This window comes from Lissotriton helveticus, chromosome 2_1 (genome assembly GCF_964261635.1).
Source record: "Lissotriton helveticus chromosome 2_1, aLisHel1.1, whole genome shotgun sequence".
Classification (NCBI taxonomy): domain Eukaryota; kingdom Metazoa; phylum Chordata; class Amphibia; order Caudata; family Salamandridae; genus Lissotriton; species Lissotriton helveticus.
This window is the reverse complement of record NC_136059.1, coordinates 2,075,463,890-2,075,485,753: the sequence shown is the minus strand read 5'-3', so window position 1 is coordinate 2,075,485,753 and position 21,864 is coordinate 2,075,463,890. Positions and strand designations below refer to the sequence as shown.

The 21,864-nt window shown below is 43.6% G+C and overlaps 1 protein-coding gene across 8 annotated transcripts in view; it reads right to left on the bottom strand.

Moving 5' to 3' along the window:
- The window catches only part of PALLD (palladin, cytoskeletal associated protein), a 1,062,357-nt gene that overhangs the window by 48,949 nt on the left and 991,544 nt on the right, over positions 1-21,864 (bottom strand). For all 8 annotated transcript variants that reach the window (XM_078677029.1, XM_078677030.1, XM_078677035.1 and 5 more), the window contains one exon: positions 6,395-6,489. In XM_078677029.1, coding sequence (XP_078533155.1) covers positions 6,395-6,489 — 95 coding nt within the window. The remainder of the gene's footprint in view (positions 1-6,394; positions 6,490-21,864) is intronic.

The following is a 21,864-nucleotide window of genomic DNA, read 5'->3' as shown; positions in this document are numbered from 1 at the left end:
TAATAAAGGTTGAAAGGAGTGTAATGTTTAAAGACCGCAATTGTGCGGTCTAGTTCTCACGCACGTAGCCGTGCGTTAGCGCGGCCGTGATACGTCACGGCCGCGTGAAGGATAAATAAAGGAGGCGTGGTTACGGAGCTAGTCCGGACCACGCGGAGACGAACCAGCGTGTCCTGGGTCCCTGATTTACGCGCAGCGTTAACGGCGCTGCGCACCACAAGTTAGGGCCCGACAGCCAGCAGCTAGACCTCAGTCATTCGCTCGTATGCGACTTTTATTACCATCTGCCCACACATGCATTTAGATTTTATTGCACTGCATCTCTCCTGCCGATATACATCACCAAAGTCTTTCTTTCACATATATGAATGTAACAAAACAATATTTGACTCCATCTCAAAGGGAAAAATCCATGGTCCATAATGAGCTAAAAAATAATCTCATTTTAGATTTCTAACTTTCGAGCGCAAGTAAATTATTAGAGTATAGTAAAACAATCAAGCCGCAAAGCTCCATGTAAAATGAATGCACACACTGAGGAAGACAAGAGCTGCCATTTTGTTTCGTTCAGTTTCTGTGTTCCCCTTTCAAGCTCTCTGTTTTGGTAGCTGCTGCTGCAGTGAGTTTCTAAATATAACCAACAGCTGGCACCTGTTCAACAGAAAGAAGTATGACAGATGCTCACAAAATAAGTTTTAATAAAACATAGATGAGGCTAAATGTCAAACAAATAGTGCTGTCCCAAATGTCATAGGCAAACAACGCACGTTGGCTGCCTTCCTGGGCTCCCACGCACCCACAAACACCAAACAAAGGGCAGAGTCAGTGTCATCTGCGGGGGCGAAAGAGCTGGAGATGTCTCAAGTGCGCGCATTTGCTATTCCGGGGCCTTTGACCATAGAATGTAATACAAAAAAAAGATATATCATCCTCCTTGAGATAATCATGCATCTTATTCACAGTGACTTTGTTCTCCGTGGAAAAGTCTCTTACTCTCTTTACATTCTACAGGACCACTTTAGCTATAAATTGTTCTGATGTCAGCTCGTGAAATGTTTGGCTGAAGAGCACACTGTACAGAATTCTCATCTGTATTAGAATATTGGAATTTTGGTCGCTCCATTGAAAACAGTGGAGTGCTCCAGGCTTATAATGGCCGGTAGAAGCCTGGAGCATCAACATTCCAATGTTTAACAAAGGCCTCATGGAGACCGAGGAGATTTCAACCCCCTCGGGCTCGGCGAGGCCTTTGTTTTACAAATTAGAACATTCTGCCCTCTAGGGGTGGAATCTTCGAATAGCCTTACAGCCCTCGATAGCGGGCTCTACCAGCCATTAAAGACCCGCTCCCGTGTTAAATGCCTTCACCTTTGGCTAGGGCCTTTAACGCTGGAGCAGGCCTTTGATGGCCGGTAGAGCTCTCTATGGCGGACTCTAAGGCTATATTATTGTCCGACTAGGTTGGTCCTCATGCAGTGTTTCAGCACTTCATTCTCGGTTTCAATGATTTATTGAATTTGCTTCTACTTGTAGGTTTATTGGCCGGTTCCTGATGGCGCCGTGTGAATAACCAATTGCCTAATAATGTAGAGAACTGGCATTCCTCTCAACATTTTAACGTGATTCCTTTGAGTCGCCTTTCACCCTGTGAAGTCCCCAAACATCTGACTAAAAGAAGAAAGCTGGGCGCACACCTTTAACCTACTCTCACTTTCTACATCACCAGAATATTCAGCAACTGTGAAGACGGCTTGGTAAGGCCAGATATTAAAACAGACAGTCCCTGCTTCTCTAAAATAAACTTACAAATTGTGAGTATGATGCTTCATGAAACATATCACATTCCTGCGTGCATCCCTGAATCTATATAGACTTCCAAAAGTAGACATCATGTTTGCGGCACATGTTTACATGTATGAAAGAATGACAAACAGAGGTTTTTATTGTCAGTCTGTATATTTCCATAACCTTACAAATGTAAGTATGTGTATAGATTCAGTTAGGAGTGTTTCCCCACTGAAATGCCCCCAAAGATGGAAAAATAAAATGGTAATGAAGTTATTTCATTACCATTTTATTTTTTATCACCCTGTCCCCAACAGAGTGTCAAGACGGGGGCGGTTTGCTGCTGAATGGCAGCTTCAGGGAGGAGGGTGGGCTGCCTTTTGCACTTGTTTAAAGTGCGCATGTCTCTTTGGCCGGCCGGCTTGCGATGGCCAGCCACACATACATACTTAAAACCTCTCTAATCCAGCCAGCTGTCTTTAGACAGCTGGATAAAAAAAAGTGAAAGCATCCAGTGCTCTTGTGGGCGCTGAAAGAGGCCACTCCCACCAAGCCTGGCGTGGCTCTGATGCTGTGAGAGCAGCGCCAGGATTGGTTAAGAGAGTTAGCTGGGGCCCTGAAGTTACGAGGGAAAAAGACAGAGCAAGGACATACACAGCAGCAACCACGGTAAGTCCATTTTTATTGTATTTACTTAAGGTAAGTCCATTTTTATTGTATTTACTTAATTGTTTTCATGTTTATAAAACCCACCCATTTGCCTGCCCCTACCCACCGAAGTTGGCTTCCATCACTGACTTCCTTCCCACTGCCCTTACTTGAATTAATCCGGATTACTGTGAAACAATAATTAACTAATGAAGAGGACCTAAAATGTGTTCGGACCCTTAGGCAGCTTTGCGACAGTACACGCACATAGAATGTACTTGACAGCTACCCTATTGATTTAAAAGAACTCAATAAATTTTTTTACTGGGGAAATATTTAGATATTATAAATCATACCCTGCCCCCTTAGATTAAGGTTAGTCCTATTTTGAAATTATTATCTTTTTTGGGGGCAGGCAGAATTTCGAAGTTCGAGTAAACCATCCAAAAAATTATCTTTGGTAGTCTGTTCTTTCAAAATTTTGGAGTTTTCTTCAAATTGCCTCAGAACAAATCAGGCCCCTGCTGGCACTCATAAATCAAGTTTGCTATGTGTTCTCCTTTGTTTCTCTTTAACCGTGTAGACCAGGGGTGTATTGTTATGCATCCTTGCATTAATGTGGATCACATACATACAAAGTTAGAATTTGTTTATTACTGACAAATGTTGAACCTAGTCCCCCCTTTAATATTTTCTGAGTGAAGCTAGGAGAGTGTGATTGATCTAAGTTTTTGCAATTTCACAACGCTACTGTATTTAAGACCCGGATAATTGTAAAAGTGCCAGTGATAGTCGCAAACCAGTCTTTTCTCACAACACAGATTTCAGTCCTTGCACTTATCTCTAGCAGCAATCGTGTGTAATACTGCACCATCTCAGAGCATTGTATTGTCCCTAAGCTAGGTTTATCCACTTAGAGCTACTGTGTATGAGAGTGAACACTATATTCAATGTGATGTCACACCAGTGATTAATACATTCATTCACATCTCTGTTTTATTTTCTTTTGAAATCTCGAGCTGCACACCCCACTATTCCTACCCTCCGCTGACAAGCCACAATGTCTGAAAACTTTTAGGTCGTTTGTTAGACAGCCCCAAAATCCCCATCCTTTGTGGTGTCTCCCAATAATCACCCGCCTATTTCATTTTGCTCCTCAGTTTTTTTTTACTTGGTGTATACTGTTGTTCAATTTCCACATGTGCCCCCATTACCTGCTGATGTCTGCCTTCTGTCAAGGAAGACAAACCTATTGAACCATCAAGAGATTACGACACACAGTAGGGGCGTTAAATAGGGGTTTGGGTATGGGCGTGTAGTGGAGTCCAGCATGCCACACCCTGGCTGGACAAAAGGGAGGGCCTGGAATGTCCCCATCTGCAAATACCGATGCCCTCAAGCTACTGAGTGTGCCGTCAATCAGAATGACGCTCCATTCTGTGTGGTGATGAGGAGTGTCTGCATTTTTTGTATGCTTTGGAAAAACTCAGCAGAGTCCCTCAGAGCTAAGGATTTAATGTGAAATTATTGGACGGCAGCTGAGGGAGGAGACTGCCTACTAAGAGTTGATGCCGGCTCCAGCATGGCATTCCTGGGCTGTTAATAGCGCTTTTATCTTTCAGTAATGGAGTACTCGAGGAAGATAAGCGCGTGAATAAGTTGAATGGAGTAGGAGAGACAATGCAGCTGTTTTCATTGAGATTGCTTACCTGCTGGCCCGAGGGGGCATTGCCTCTTTAGCTCTAAAAAGAGCCCCAGTAAAGGATCCTGGAGGGTATCGGAAGACATCTCAAAAAACATCAGCCAGAGGTAGGAAAACGCTCGAAACTACCAAATAATTAACAATTACTTTTCTACTTAGTATTCATACTTATGAATTGGACTTACTTAAAAAGGATGAAATCTTAAAACATCTATAGCATCCTTCAGCTCGTACACAATTAACACAGATGGAAACTTAGGTTCACCAGTTAGGAATGATTTCTACTTTTCCCAGGTGATAGCATATGTATTTCGACATTCAATAAGCTACTATGTTATGTGATTTCAAGTGCAATTTAAAACTAGTTATTGGTGTTTAATGGGGTCTATTAAGTTAATTTAGTATTTTACGTAACAAGTAGAAAATTCCTGGTTTTGGGCCTCTGAATACACAGGTGAAAATTTACCAAATCTCCACGTAACGCAGCACAGCCTTCCGCGGCGCTGCGCTGGGTTGTGCGACAGGAAAGGAGCTGGAGAGCACCATATTTTCAAAGATAAGGCTTTCTCCTCCCCTTTCCCTTGCGCTGGAGCTGATTACAGCTGCCGTGCGCCACGCACCACCTTAGCACCATAGCGCTAGGGTGTGTGTGTGAGTCTAGAATAGGTTTTCTACAGGAAGGGTACCCTTCCTGTATAAAAGACTATGCCGAGACACGAGGGAAAGCTTTTCCCTCTTTGTATGCATGCTGCACAGTGCAGCACGCATGCAAAGTCGGAAAAGGAAGGCTAAATGAAAGCATTTCTCGTTCCTAGTAAATTGGCTTTAGCGTGAGAAACCTTGGGTGATTGCATGCACCACCCTTGGTACGCCCCCGTGGCCCAAAGTAATACGAAGCAGCGTTAAGCCGTACTCGCCGAAAAAGCGCTTTGACGCCTTGTCAGGGGCAGTAAGCGCTATATAAATGCAATTACAATGCAATTGTGAAAACCCCTGGAATGGGATCTCGAGTCTGAAGCTTATATTGATCAAAACTGGTATAATCTGAGTGCAGTAATGCGTTCTCTCTATTGTTGACAACAGGGGTGCTGATATGTGCACCTAATGTTGTTTAGTCCAGAGGCCATGTGCGGCGACGAACTGCGTCCAACAACCAGGTGTGCAAGCATCTACCATCCTACCGGACAACTACATCCTTTGCTTTATTTTGTTGTGTATTACATGTAGGATATAATTTGGGTGTGTGCCGTCTCTGACCAGTGTCACCACCCCATTGAGTTGTGGGTTATAATCGTGCATCTTTTCATTTTTTGGCCACAAGAAAAATAATTTGGGATGTGATGGTTCACCTGCTCTTACAGCCTCACTGAAAAGGAGGTCGTTTTATTTACTTTCCCACATAAGCGCACCAGTTTCTCCTGATACTGGCAAGTTTAGACAAACGAGTAAGTGTGGGAAAGGTATTGTAGTTGTTTGTAAAGACCTATAAATGTGCTGCTCTTCGGGTGGTCAGCTCATATACAATGCATTTCCCTCTTATGGAATGCATGATGTAATTATTTTGAGTGTTCTGTCCCTGTCAGTTGATGTTTAATCTACATCACGGGGCTGAACATGTTACATCACAGCTCCTGGTGGGGTTCATATACCTGTAACTAGTTCCTGAATATAGTACCTGTACCTGCGTGCTTCCTGCGTCTCCTTACCTGCATACAACTTTCAAAGCTAACACCCCCCTACTCGCATATGAATGTATATTACACCATGTTTATTTAATTTCAGCACTCATGTGTGACATATTTGCATGCGTTACCATCCTATACTCGTCATTCTGAATCAAGAAATATTTTTTGCATGCAGCGTTTGAATACTTTTCCATATAGGAGTCAAGTTTTAGCATAAAAAAGCCTTTAAATCAAGGCCTAGTTAGGGACACCTATTATTTGAAACAAAAGGGTAGGAGTCAAGGGTACCCATCTTAAAATAAAATTTGGATTAAAAAAATGAAAACTAAAAAAATACTACCGTTTAGAAGTGCCCGCTGACAGAGCTGTTAAACTCTGAGGGTTTGCACTTTCAGACTTGTACTGTTTGAACAGTGTAGCTAAGCTTTCTTTGCAGTGTCTGCTTTATAAACAAGTTGAGGCAAATGTAGGCTTTGGAAACAACTACAAAGACTAATCTTTTATCTCGGAAGATACATGTCATCTCAATTACATGAACAACTGCCAATTCTTGGAGTAAATGTAAGCACTTTACCTTCTGATGTGGGATTGGCCAGTTGGGGTGCGAGGGCTGCGGCCCCTCTGATTGACAGCCTGGACCATCAACCTTCCAGTACAGCTGACTCTGCCCTGATGGTAAGAAAACAATACATGTGAGACTTTAAAAAGAAGAAATACGTACACTATGCAATAAAATGCGTATTTCTCAAGCTATTTGATTCTTCAATGAACAGTGACCACAAAGGTCAAACCCTAAAGTAAGTTTCTCGTAAACAAGGCCTTGTGAACCAGGCCTGGAACCACAGACTTAATTCATGTTTGGATTACCTACAACAAAACCATCTTTGTTGAAATCCAGCTTATTCAAAGTACACTCAGAGCCGGGCCAATGTCTACAGACAGGTGCTCGAGATTACAATGTTTACACTTTCTTAGGCCTCATTCCGAGTATTTAGAAAATCCTAGTTTGGGCAGAAGCAGGAGTTTCCACACCCATTTTAATTCTTAAATATGAGGTATTACTGCATGTAGTATTGCCACACCCAAATTCTCTCAGGAAACATTTCCTAATGTCCACAGAAAACAACACGAATTCAGAAATTTAGATTTTCATGGAAATTCTGTGATGTATTCCTATAGGTTCTGTATCGATCCCCCTATTCCTGACCCTATTCTGGTTAACAAGTTAACTAGCAGCCATCCCATGAGGCAGAAAACCCCCATGATGCAGGAACCGTTATCTGATTAAGCCACACTACGGCACAGGAACGTGTTATCTGATTAGGTCATAACGCTTGCCATCTAATTAGACAAGCGATATTCCTCCAGCCCCTGATAAGGCATACGGAGTTCTCAAAACAAATCAAACCTATGACAACCTGGGAAAAACCCTGCGGCCATTGTTTTGATTTCATCGAGAACTTCAGCAAAAGAATGTGCTAACGACCAAGTCGTATGACATCCTTATTGACGTATCTATGTCCATCCTTACGTCAATCTCGGCACCTTACAGGTATAAATATTACCGGTATTGCCTTAAGCAAACACACGCGGTGGTGACGAGATCGGAGCAGCCAGACTTGCCGAAGCCCAGAGCAGAGCAGACCCCGCTGGCGCAGCCCCGCCTTCCTGACGCGCTGAGAACGAGACGCTGCTTTCTCCTGCCGAGAAATCCAGCTCCGGCGCTTCCGGGTAGCCCTCGCAGGCAGCCTGGAATATCGAGACCAGAGACGAGAGATACCATCCCTCATTCATCCTAGATTCCAGGTACAGAACTGAATAACCCCTTGCAGAGAATTCTTGAGTCAGTCACTTGGCAAAACAAACTTAACTTAAACTGCCACTTTCTATTCCCGCCCACGTATTAGGCTTAGGTCAGGTACACCGGGGTAGGCGTAGTTAGAAACACCAGTTGAGTACGATTAGTCAAATGTATATGTGTATGTATCTATTTTATCCATTTTAAACTACCTTATGGCTTAGAAACCATATAAATGTTTTTACAGTATTATTTTATACTTCTGCTTTTATTGTATGCACTTTACTTAACCATAAGTATTGCAATAATATCGATCCATTTCTCTTGTACGAGAAAAGAGACTGATCAATAAATACCATCTTTTATTGAACACGCCCGTCTCTTCCTTTTCTCTACAATCTGGTGAGACTAAGAATGCACGTACTGACTGAGTAAAATAAGTTGTCTTTTGTTTTCACACGACTCTAGAGATACACTCTTGATTAGGGGAGAGCAAAGTTGTCATGTTCTATGGTTGTCAGAAACTAAATCCCTTCTTGTCTATCCAGGGAGGTTCAACTCCTCCTTGCCTATTCGAGAAAGTTTCTAGTGAACTCTGAGCTAGCTGGCAAACCCAAAACTTTAAGTCTAATATCGACAGTAGAAGACCTAGTTAACGTCTGGTCTAGGCCTATACTATTGAAGGTATTATTCCAATGCGCAGAGCCTATTGGGATAATAGGAACTACACTACACTCCCCTTGGCGGATTGCCATGAGTTTGCACAGTGAGTAGGCTGCGTGGGCTTAAATCCCTCGCCCACATCTGAGACTCGGTGTCGTGGACATAGATATAGATCGCGCACCTCTCAACTACTGGTTGGTTCTGTTGCACTGGGCATGCATTTGTTGGGGTTGCTTGAAGCGGGACAGATTGCACTGACATTTGAACGCTTCATTTTACTACAGCTGGAAGTTACTTCACAGACTAAGGAATTTTGTGTCAGTAGTATGGCACATGCAAGCCTAATTTAAGTCTACATTTTAAAGATATTCTTGTGAATTATATTCCGTCCATGGAGGTGTCAGAAGTACTATATGATGCACCTTAACAGTGCATCTCCTATTTACCACGGGGTACACAATAATACATTTCGGGGTAGTTTACATTCTGAATTTCCTCAATTGTGACTCTCACAAGTCACAAACGAATACCTTATGTACTAGACAACCAACTCTGGCATTTGCGGACACTACACGTATTAACCGTTTTTTTCCACTAAATTCAGTACAATAGAGGAATCAAGAAGTGTATTACTAAATCCCACTGCAGAAAAGCCTGGGATACCGTATACCAGTAACAGACGCAAGGGTACCTACGGACGCACAGTATTAGATTGTGTACGTGCAGCCAAGTACCTTGTGCTCCTCAGCTGGAAGTGGTTACACCTACTACTCTTGTTGGGTAAGTTTGGAGTGTCTTCTTTGTCGCTGAGAGAAGAGCTGAGGGTTGTTTAGAGGGCGGGTGAGTGCACGGGTACCCTAGCACAAATGTATAGGGAGTAACCCGGACAGTTGTGCAATCCCTATGTTAATTTTTGGGTAGGTCGAAGGCCACTTAAAGTATATGCACTTGGTCTACACAAATGCGCTTTCGTCGTCGCCATGCTCTGCCCTGGGTGCCCTCTTTGCCGTCTCATACAGCCGTCTACATCTGTGGTATGCTGACCCAGGGTATGTTCTTCTAAAAAACAAAAGATTGGGGTAACATAAAGTCCCTTGTTTGTGAATGGCACCCCCTTGAGAATGAAAAGAACTCTCTTTAGAATGTAACAAAATCTGCCTTCACCTCGCCCTGTCCTTACTAGAAACAGTGGATGAGTAATGGGGACACATAAAATGGACTGGAAGTGCAAGAAATTGTCTAATCTGCCTTCTGCTTCTGTACTGCATCTCAGCCACACATGTAATGCATGTACTAAGCATGCAGTTGGCTAAATTACCACAAGCCAGGGACATGTGAGACTGAACTACATGAAGGTTTTTAAGCGCAGCAGTAAAAACTTTGCTGCTGTTTGCTAATGTTCTCGCCCATATAAAGGATGGGACACAAATGTCTGTTTTTATTTGTGTTGGGAACGTTCTTTTGAATAAATATTTTTAAATAACCGAAGAGTATTCTTCAGAATACAATGGAAACGTTAATAATGTAGATTGCAGCAGGTGTTCCTGTCTCATTTGTAATATAGGCTCCACAAGAGAACAGGGCACCAAAACTTGAAGTACTGCTGGTAAAGAATGTGTACATAACCTAGCCCTAGAACTGCAAAGTTTAGACATGTCTTCAAATGGTGTTCATATGTTGTAATACATGGGTTCTAAATGTCTACTATCAACGCAAAGCAAAAATGATAGTTTCCTAGGAGGGTGATTTTCTTTAAGCTTGATTCAGCCATATAATTTGCTTTCAATGTGTATTATAGTTGCGACAAAAGTGGCATTTCTTAGGAATTCATGTCTGGCATCATGGCTGTAAGTTATATCGGTGGGATCAAAGGCATGCCTTTTCTGTATGTGGAAAAAATGTCAATGTAAACTGTTTAAACTGTGAGTGTGCTAATAACATATGACAAAGAAATAGTTGGCAACTTAAAATAGTATAACTTAGTTGGACAATAGTGTATGATGTAATGTCATGTAACTATACTTAAAGCGTTGTATGCAATACAGCTTCTTGGCACTATTACGGAAAGAGATGCTGACAATCTTAAAACACGCTTTTAAAATAAATCTTAACTTCAGGCGTCCATAGGAGCAAAGAGCCAACTCTTTAAGTATTTATGAGAGGAAGCATTGGATTCAATCCACTGTAGTGCCAAAAGCTAGTGCAGCATAGAAAAAGTCTGACTTTTGCTTCTCTTCCTTGCAGAGAAAAAGCTGAGGCTGAGTTGGAATGCAGGGATGGTGCAGTAGAAATAAATGAGGAACTCTGCATAATTATTGTGATGAGTCAGGCACAGAACTTTGAACTGTAAACGTGGAAGAACTGGAAGTCAGTGAAGTTTTCTTAAAAGTGGAGTAACTGAATTAGAATTGTTCTTAAAAGCAGCAGAGCAGCAGCATGTTGGATGAATTGTTGTCTTAAGTGTAAAGATGTTTCCTATATCTAGATAAAGAACAATCCAAGGCCAAGTTTTGGTCCAACAAGTGCTTTTACCGCAGACACTGTTCAGGATGTAGTAAAAGAAAGGGTGAAATTTACCTAGAAGGTTTTATCTGAAAGAATTGAGATGACGTCGTACTGGTCGAAGTGAGCTCGCAGACAAGCTCATTGCTACACTTCTGACCACCCCACCGGGAGCAGGACAAATGCCCATATTTACTGGAGAGAATGCACAACCCCAAAGGTCTTCGCTGTTGTCAGCCACAAGGAACATGTTGAGTTTCAGCCAACAATCGCACATCCAATTATTAATGTTCACATACAGCTTTGAAACAATCCACGGGAGTCACCAAAGTTTGCCAGCAAGTTGCTGCTTCAAAGTGCTAGAGGAATCCAGAATAGTAACGGTGTAGGGGAACAGAGAGAACACATAGGGAAAGTGGTAGGTGAATGGGGGAGCACGAGGAACAAAATAGTACAGGATACTATGGTCTGCGGGCAGAACACAGAAGGTGGATTTTCAATGCTCTTCTAGGCTTCCGCCATTTAGGTTCACAACGATGATGCAATAGAAGACAGTCCCTTAAATAGGAGTCTTGGTAATGTAGGGTTCTATGCCTAAAACATACATGTATTTGCCAGTGGATAGTCAATCCATTTTTGGAGACACACAAGTCAACTAAAGCCACAGAGCCTAGAAAGCGTGTAGGCCTATATCTTCAATGGGGAAAGTGAAACTAGAAGTTCCATCCAAGATGTGCTAACCAGGACGAGCTGAGAGGCACCCTTGTGAGATGGAGCCAGTTGACAGCTAGGAGATAAGCATGCAGCAGGTTCAGCGGTCGAAGTGGGTGGTATCAGAGGGGCACGATGTGCCCTTACTTTTTTGAGCTATGAAAAACCATTCCCCTACTTTTTGTAAGAAAGGGAACCATCCAGGGACAATTAATTATGATAGTTTGAATGCTTTGGCTGAAGTGTCACTCTGTGAGTCTCCTGTGCTGTGAATCCACAGCCAAGCAGACAGCTAAACAAGAGCATGCCTCTTGCCAGGGGGTCTGCTTGCCTGAAAGAAATGCAAATGTGGGCAACGAGTGAATTCTACAAATGTAGAGGTTAATATGCAGATGGAAAGGATGCTTGGGAGCTGGTACTGGCTTTACTTTATCAACTCACTTAACGCTTTGTGATGACAAAGATGTATTCTTTTTGAGAGGTAGTACAAAGACTTAACAACTGAGCTGTGAAGTGCATGCTTTTAATTGTAATTGTATTTATCTTGCTCTTGCTACCTCAGACGAGATGTTGAAGGGACAGCCATGTAAAAAAAATGCTTTAAATACAGTCTGGGTATTAATAACATTTATATTTTGGAACACCTTTTTGAGAATTTGTAGCAGTCTATCTTATACTGTGTGTGATGCAAGTTTAAAATAATAACTTACATATTTACACTGCTGACCTCGTAGCACTAAACGTCACTATTCTCCATTGCACCAACCAAGATTTAATTCTGTAGCTCTCTGGTTTCAGACACAGACCTCTGGAGTACATTAACTAATAGAGGTTTCATAAAGTACTTCAGTGCATTTCCCACTGAGTTTTTTAATTTACTTTATATCTAGCTACCTGGCGGTGAAAGACCAAAACGTACAGAATATTTTTATTTTTAGCCAGGCCTTTGACTTGGCATCCACGCTCACTGATACTGCCCCCATCGCATGCAGCATCACCGTTCCCTTCCCATACTTTCTTTTTAATGCACTTTGACCGCTGAGCAGGTTATTCATGGTAACTCTTGGCATGAGGGCCTGCTGGAGGGATCCGAGGTACCATCTGCCCATCATTCTACGCAATGAGCCTCACTGAAGTGTTCACATGACTTCATCCGTGACTCTACCTCGTGCCACTATGTGCAGACTTTCTCTATCTGGATCCCAACTTCTTGATCTTCATAGTAGAGGAATGAGTAGACACTGTTACTACAGAACACTGTCTACAATAATTGAGGTGTCACCTTTTAACACCAGCTGGTCTTGAAAACTATGCTTCCAAGTCAAGAATCTATTCGATTTTTTTCCATCAGCCTGGAATTCTCGAGCGGCGAAGAGACTGCTTGCTGAAAGATAAACTTTCTTCTTCTAAGGCAGCAAGAGTGCCCTTCCACTCTAAACACACCCTCTGGAAGTTTACATTCTTGGCGCTCCACGTGTTTAGGTGGATGGCTTAGAGGGCAGCGCCTTTTGTGAATTATTCAAACCCCGTTGCTCCACAGCACGCCAGTGACGCTGCTTTATTTACACAGTGTGAAAATAACATGTATATCCTAGCGCTTAGCACGACCCGATCAGCGGCCTGCATGTCCATGTCAGAGCTGCCGCCCCAACATGAACTGGTAGCGACTTCAGAGGCGGGGCTCCTGACGAAAAGTGGCCTGTGCGGTAACCTAGCAACAAGCCGCGCACAACACTGGACCGGTGTTTACTTTACTCTTCATCCCAGGATGCGGGCTGCTGCTTGAGAATATAATCCTATTTGTGGTTTGCTTCTGGCATGGGCTTTTATGGTGCAGTCTCACGACATTCACCCTGCACAGAAAGCCATGGATGGATCGTGCTCTGTGCGGTGTCTCTGAAGGTTTAATCGAAAACTAAGCAGTTTCCTGGGCCCCGTGCTGTACCAGAAAGAAACACACTGGATTGCAAGCAAAGTGAAACGTGAATACAACAGAAACTCTCAAACTGCTTTTCCTGCTTAGTAGAAGATCCCAGTAATTAATACTGTGCACTACATGTTTGCACACTGACATCCTGTGTACCATATCGTCCACAGTGACATGGTCTGTGCACCGTTTCCTACACAGCGTGACACACACTGGCCCTGTTGCTCTGCTCTAAATGAAATGTATCCGGGTCTTTGAGTGCATTGAGCTCCTGTGCACAGTGTACGGTGAGTGGGCTCGCTGGGTAGATGCCCGGGGGACCCACGAGCATAGGGAGTCCATGCAGACCAGAATTGAACACTAATTTTCCGTTAAACATTTTTATGCCTGTGAGTAGTTGTGTAGGCAGGGCCCAGTGCACTGCTTTGCCCGGGGGCCTATAATGCTGTTAAGATGGCCCTGCCTGTGCATCACATCATGCACACTAATAGCCAATGTGTGCCATATCCTCCACAGTGAAAAAATGTGCACCACATGATCCACAGTGAGAAACACTGTGAACCATATCCTCCACAGTGAAAAACGATCACTGATAAGCACTGTGCACCATATCCTCCACAATGATAAAATGTGCACCATATAATCTGCAGTGAGAAACACTGTGCACCATATCCTCCACAGTGAAAAACAATCACTAATAAGCACTGTGTACCATATCCTCCACAATGATAAAATGTGCACCATATAATCTGCAGTGACAAACACTGTGCACCATATCCTCCACAGTGAAAAACAATCACTGATAAGCACTGTGCACCATATCCTCCACAATGATAAAATGTGCACCATATAATCTGCAGTGAGAAACACTGCACCATATCCTCCGCGGTGAAAACTACGATCTATTGTGTTCTCTTCTATCGTAAGTGGAAACTGAATACGACAGCAATGAACCTATTTTGTTTTTTGTGATTTATATTCTCTGCAGTAATTAATTATGTGCATCATATCCTCCTTAGTGATAAACAACCTGAACCATAACCTCCACAATGATAACCAATGGGCACCAAAGCCTCCAAAGTAAACAAGCATTTGCAATGCAATAGGTCTCGCATTAGGAAAGTTTGAGCTATTGGTATTGTAAATGGCAAAGTTTTTATTTATGTTTATTTTTTTTTAAATAGCTAAATTAATAGCTTTGTCATTTACAATGCCAATAGTTATAACTTTCGCAAAGTCAGCCGCGTCAGCAGCATAACACTAGATGATTCAAGTTAAGTCCTGAGTCCAGGCTCACTCAACAAAAGCAAAGACTGCCCAGTCCTGTTGAAAATTCCAGCCTGCAAGTACCACCACTGCGGCAGCATTTCACTCGCTGCGACTCTACAGGTCATTACAAAAACGTGCCATATATTTTACCACTGTTATAGAATGTTATGCGAAGGTCAGCCATACCCCGGCATTGAAATGAGCTGTATGCGCCCTGAGGCGCTCATAAATAATTCCACTGTGAAGATGCCTTTGTAAAGCGCCATCCCTTCCTACCCGTGTGTAATTAAAAGTTAATTAGAAAGATAAGGTGTTTACCAGCAGACTGGTCCTGCTAATAGGGACACTCCCTCCGGGTAGCCGCAGTTATGAAGTACAGCTGTAGCCTGGATCAATCGTTTCCAGACACCTCGAAAATAAGAGGGAACAAAGCCACAAGAGATTTGGTAGGCTGAGGTTGTGAAAAAACACTTGGGAGGGTTTTAAAATCCACGAATGAGCAAATATGGACCACTTCAATGGTGGCGAATATATATTATTACAGCCTCTTATACAAAAGAACCTGCAATCCTGGCAATATGATTATTTTTGCACTCTATCAGTCATAATAGAAATGAGAGCACCTTGTTGGATGTTTCTACACATTCACAGTCCAGAGCTCGCGCCGCCGGCCTGCGACCAGGAAGTCAGGCAGGCCGGGCGGGGCAACAGGAAACAGGAAGTAGGAGGGCGGGAGCCTACCCCGCCTCCCACAGAAGAGCCGCGATTGTTTGGAGCACCGGAGCAGGCAGGAGCCTACCCTGCGCCCCGGTGCCGAAGAAGGGAGGAAGAGTCCTGCTGCCGGTGAGAGCCGCTGCACCAAGGAAGCCGGTGAGTGGGGCTTCGCTTTGCTGCTGGCCTGCGAGGGCGAGGGGGGGGCGTGTGTGCGCGCGCGCGCGGCGGCGTCGGGCTGTGTATGTGTGTGTGCGTGTGTGTATGTGTCTTGGAGTCTGTGTGTATGCCTGTGTGTGTGTGTGACTGTGGGGGGGGAGGGGGTTGCCTGTCTGGGTGCCTGTGTGTCTGTGTAAGTGCATGTGCGCGCGTGTGTGTGTCTGTGTGCATGCATGCGCGTTAGGCTGACTTGCTGGGAGTATGGGAGGGAAGTGCGCGGCGCAGGACGGAGCGTGCGCGTTCGCGCACACAAATCCAGGGAAAAAGCACGTACCACTTTCTTGTCCGTCCTTCCCCCCAGACTGATAACTATACGTCTCCAGCTGGACACATGCATCCTTCGGATGCATTACCAGCGAGACCCAAAAAAGCACTGTGTCCGGGGTTCTGCACGCTCTTAAGTGGAACATGAACACAACATCAATGCATATATTGAGTTTCCATTGTACTATATTCTCTGAATTGATTACCAATTTGTAGCAGTTTCACAGTGAGAACCAAACTGGACCAAGTGCTCACCTCTCCTAAGTGAACAGTGAATACAAAATAGTTTTGCATATTGAGTTTCCTGTGCACCATATTCCTCAAAGCTCTACACAACGTGCATCATAGCCTCCACAGTGATAAACTATGTGCACTATATATATCCCACAGTGAGAATTACTGCACACCATAGCCTCCACACAAAAGCGCACTGTATCCGGCTCTCTGTACTCTCCTTAGTGAAACATGAACACATCATCAAAGTATGCACTGAATTTCAAGTGTAGTACATCCTCCTCAGTGATTAAAAGAAACAAAGTTGACCAGGCGCACTCCGCTCCTAAGTGAACCGTGAATATAAAATAACTTCATACATTGATTTTCCAGTGCACTATATCCTCCACAATGATGAACAATATGCACTATAAATTCAACAGTGAAAAAAACTGTGCACCATATCCCCCCTAGTGAAAAACAGTCTGGATCAGGCACTTTATGGCAGACGCGGCCTGTGCAGGTAAGGGCCGTGAAGCCTGGTGGGGTGATTTCAACCGGCGCTGATGAGGGAAAATTAAGGATTTATTTAATTTTCCCTCGTCATCGTCTATCAAAATCTCACCCACTGGGCACCACTGCCCCACTGCTCTAACCAGCACTGGCCACGGCTGCTCTAGGGTGGAATGTGATTAGCGCAGAAATGCGTTTGTTGAGTGTCTTATGCACCTTATCCTGCACAGTGAGAAACACTGCACCCTCTCCTCACAATGGAAAACACTGCACACTTCTACAGTGAGACACACCGCGTCATATCTTCACAATGTAAAACTCTGTACACCTCCACAGTGACAAACACTGCATCATATGCTCACAATGGAAAATTCTGTACAACTCCACAGTGAGAAACACCGCACCATTTCCTCACAATGGAAAACACTACACACTACAGTGAGACACACCGCGTCATATCTTCACAATGTAAAACTCTGTAAACCTCTACAGTGACAAACACTGCATCATATGCCCACAATGGAAAATTCTGTACAACTCCACAGTGAGAAACACTGCACCATATCCTCACAATGGAAAACTCCGCCCAACTCCACAGTGAGAAACACCGCACCCTCTCCTCACAATGGAAAACACTGCACACTTCTACAGTGAGACACACCGCGTCATATCTTCACAATGGAAAACTCTGTACACCTCCTTCACAATGGAAAACTCTGTACACCTCCACAGTGAGAAACACTGCATCATATGCTCACAATGGAAAATTCTGCACAACTCCACAGTGAGAAACATCGCACCATATTCTCAAAATGGAAAACACTACCCACTTCTACAGTGAGACACCGCGTCATATCTTCACAATGGAAAACTTTGTACACCTCCACAGTGAGAAACACTGCATCATATGCTCACAATGGAAAATTCTGTACAACTCCACAGTGAGAAACACTGCGCCATATCCTCACAATGCAAAACACTGTATACCCTCACAATGAGAAACACCACACCATCTCCTCACAATGGAACACTCTGTACAACTCCACAGTGAGAACCACCGCACCATATCCTCACAATGGAAAACACTGCACACTTCCACAGTGAGAAACACCACACCAAATCCTCACAATGGAAAATACTGCCCACTTCCACAGTGAGGAACACAGCACCATATCCTCACAATGGAAAACACTGTACATCCTCACAGTGAGAAATACTGCACCATTTCCTCACAATGGAAAACACTGCACACTTCCGCAGTGAGAAACACCACACTAAATCCTCACAATGGAAAATACTGCCCACTTCCACAGTGAGAAACACTGCACCATATCCTCACAATGGAAAATACTGCCCACTTCCACAGTGAGAAACACCGCACCATATCCTCACTATGGAAAACTCTGTACACCTCCACGGTGAGAAACACCGCACCATCTCCTCACAATGGAAAATACTGCCCACTTCCACAGTGAGAAACACCGCACCATAACCTCACAATGGAAAACTCTGAACAACTCCACTGTGAGAAACACTGCATCATATCCTCACAATGGAAAACTCTGTCGAACTCCACTGTGAGAAACACTGCACCATATCCTCACAATGGAAAACACTGTACACCCTCACAGTGAGAAAACCGCACCATATCCTCACATTGGAAAACTCTGTACACCTCCACAGTGAGAAATACCGCACCATATTCTCACAATGGAAAACTCTGTACAACCCCACAGTGAGAAACACCACACCATATCTCCACAATTGAAAACACTGTACACCCTCATAGTGAGAAACCCTGCACCATATCATTACAATTGAAAACTCTACACCTCCACAGTGAGAAACACAGCACCATATCCTCACAAAGGAAAACTCTGTACAACTCCACAGTGAGAACCACCACACCATATTCTCACAAAGGAACACTCTGTACAACTCCACAGTGAGAACCAACACACCATATTCTCACAATGGAAAACACTGTACACCCTCACAGTGAGAAACACCGCACCATATCATCACAAAGGAAAACTCCCTACACCTCCACAGTGAGAAACACAGCACCATATCCTCACAACGGAAAACTCTGTACAACTCCACAGTGAGAAACACTGCACCATATCCACACACTGGAAAACCGCGTACACCTCCACAGTGAGAAACACGCAGGATGGCAACTCTACTCTTCTAAGTGGAACATCAGTGCAACAGAAAATCATACATTTGGACAATGTACACATTTTTGTAGAACTTTGTTGGGTATGTAGATGTAGACCCAAGACTGCCCAAAGCTTATCACTGATACAGAGTCACCATTATTGTGCTAAATTAAATCTCTAACTTTAACCACATGCTACATCAGTGACATCAGAGGGGCATTCTGCGTGTTGCTTACCACCAGCAAAGAGAACAAACGCGGCACTTATCACACCACAGAAATGAGAAATCCTGTGCGTGTTTTAAATATGATTAATGTACCCAACAACAGTTCATCACACCATTATTAAAAATCACTGTGGATTCCAGGGTGACATTCAGGAGCTGCTGTTGGCTATCTCATATGTATATCTTATTAAATAGATAAGTGGATATCTCTATCTCCCACCTATCCTCCACCCTAAGGCCACTTCTGCACAGTAGCTACTAAATCCCTCTTATGTCCGTTTCCATTGAGCGTTAATGCACTCCTGTCCTTTCACTTACTCACCCCTCTTACTTTTCCATAGTTACCTCCCGTTCTGCCGTCACTCGGTGCCTGGTCAGCCCAACACGCCACCCATCCGAGCCGCGCCAGTCACTCCTTGTCCTCACTCTTGCAGAGGTTCAGTCAGATATGTCCCTACCGCTATTGCCAGGATAACAAGTGCCCGGGCTTGTCGCAGGCAGTGCAGGCCTGCAGTAGGAAGCGCAGAATGATCTGGGGATTTACTACTTATTGATGGGGACAACGTTTTTAGTAACCTTTCGAAAGTTTGGGAACCAGATGGTGGAATAAAAACTAAGCTTAGCAGTTGGGGTAGCCACACTCCCACTTTCTAAACAGTATGCTTGCCTTACAAAAACACACCATATATAAATTAAAAATTGAATAAACCTTCTGTCAACTCTAAGGCTCTAACTCATGTTCACAAAATGCCACAATTTCCTCCATGCAGCCTAGCTGAAATTTTGTGTGTACAATTAACAAAAATAAAACATTTTCAATAACCACCCATTTAGAAGCAAGATAAATAGTTGGGAGGTAGTTTACAAAAGGATCAAAATTCTACCGAACACTGACCTACGCCATGCTCTCCATCCCTTACAGGAAGACAGTGGTTCAGGCTTTAATAATGTCTAGACAGTGTTTAATGTGACTTTAATTTAACGTAAAGTTTGGTTACACAGAAAAAAACAAAAATCATAGACCTAAGTCACGACGTACAGTTGGAATGTTTGAATTATGTACAACATGTTTCCATTCGCCGCCGAGTCCCAGGGTTATCGGCTATACGGCTATGTTAACCTGCCAACGATATTTCAACTGTGTTGCTATGTCGGCCGGCCCAAGAGGTTGTAGGCCTTAAGCTGTGTTACGATGGAAATGTACAATAAAGGTCTTTTAAAAAAAAATAATAATAATAATAATGTCTAGACTGGACTATGTTACTTCCTTGTATCTCGGCCTCCCTAAATATCTTTTGGGCCGGCTACAAGTGATCCAGAACGCAGCAGCTAGAGCCATCTTTTTGACAGGCTCTAGAACTCATACCACCCAGCTCCTGTCTTCACTTAATTGGTTTCCGGTACGGAAAATAAATCAGTTTAAAGCCCTGGTTCTGGGTTTTAAAGCCTTCCATAAGATTGGAGCCCCTTATGTTAGGGACAGATTTCGGCCCTATTTCTCCCAGCGCACCCTGAGATCTTCATACCAACTTTTGATTGTCACTTCCAGAGTGAGATTGTCTTGGACTGGAGGCAGATCCTTTCATGCAGTTGCCTCACGGCTGTGGAATAGCCTCCCTCTCTCTATCAGACAGAGCCCTGATCTCCTGACCTTCAGGAAAGGTCTTAAAACATGGGTCTTTCAGTTGTGAGCCGTTAGATAGTGGTCTGCTTTGCCCTATGTTACATGATGTATGGCTGTTTTCAGCGCCGGGACACTCCAGGGAGTAGCCGTGCGCTTTATAAATATGCGCTAACATAACATAACACTGAAGTAGCTTTACAAACAAAGAGGTTTATGCTAAAGGTCTGTGGGTCTTCTTAGATCTTCTGATGCATTTCATACGGTGGACCAAGGGTTCCTATTCATAGTCAGTGGCGAGAGTAGTTGGGTGACCTGCTTCCAGATCCTTTCTGAGTGGCTTAAATCAAGCATTAAACGTTATCTTTTCGTCCAATAATGTAGACATGAGATGTGGAGTTCCGCAAGGCTCCCAATGATCTCCTATCTTTAAAGTTTACATGCAACCACGTATGAATGTCATGTCGGGCAACGGTCTCCGGTGTCGTTCATACTCAGATGATACACCTTGGTTATGGTACCAGCGGGGAGAATGAACTTCAGAGTTTACTTTTATGTTCTAAGCTCACTAAGTCCTGATGTCTGAGAGCTGGACAAAACCTTAATAGGACACCAGTAAAAAGGGAGAAACAATGGGAATTCTTTGTGTGATGACTCCCTTTCAATGACATCACAGTTTCTACTTTAAGTAAAACCATAGTTTTTCGCATGCCCGACAGTCAGTATACATCCTATTCCAGCTAAGTGGAGGCCCATCCTTATCAGGACCTCAGCATCCTTCAATTGGACTTTTGTAATGCACTATACTTAGGCATATCATGAGGGAGGACTGCCAGATTACAACAAGCCCAAACTGCCCATCAGCTGATCTGGGGTCCAGGGAAAATAGATCACATTACTGTAGCAAAATGAAACCCACATTGACTTCCTGTGGATTCTAGAATCCAGGATAAGTGTCTTCATATCACAGACAAAGATCTCTTCTGGGTTGCTGTTGGGACACAGTTATCTGCCATGCTCCTGTAAGGATCCTGTCTACTGCCAATAAGAACCTGGTGCCCTCTTCCTACCTTAATTTGTCACCTTTGGGGGTGAGATATTCGGGGACTCTCCGAGCTTGTCTGGAATAATGTCTCTGACTCCCTTTGCACTGTAGGACATTTATTGAAATTCAATCAAGAGTTGAAAACGTACTTATTCCAAACCTATTAAGCAAGTTTTCATTCTGTACAGAGCCTCGAGACA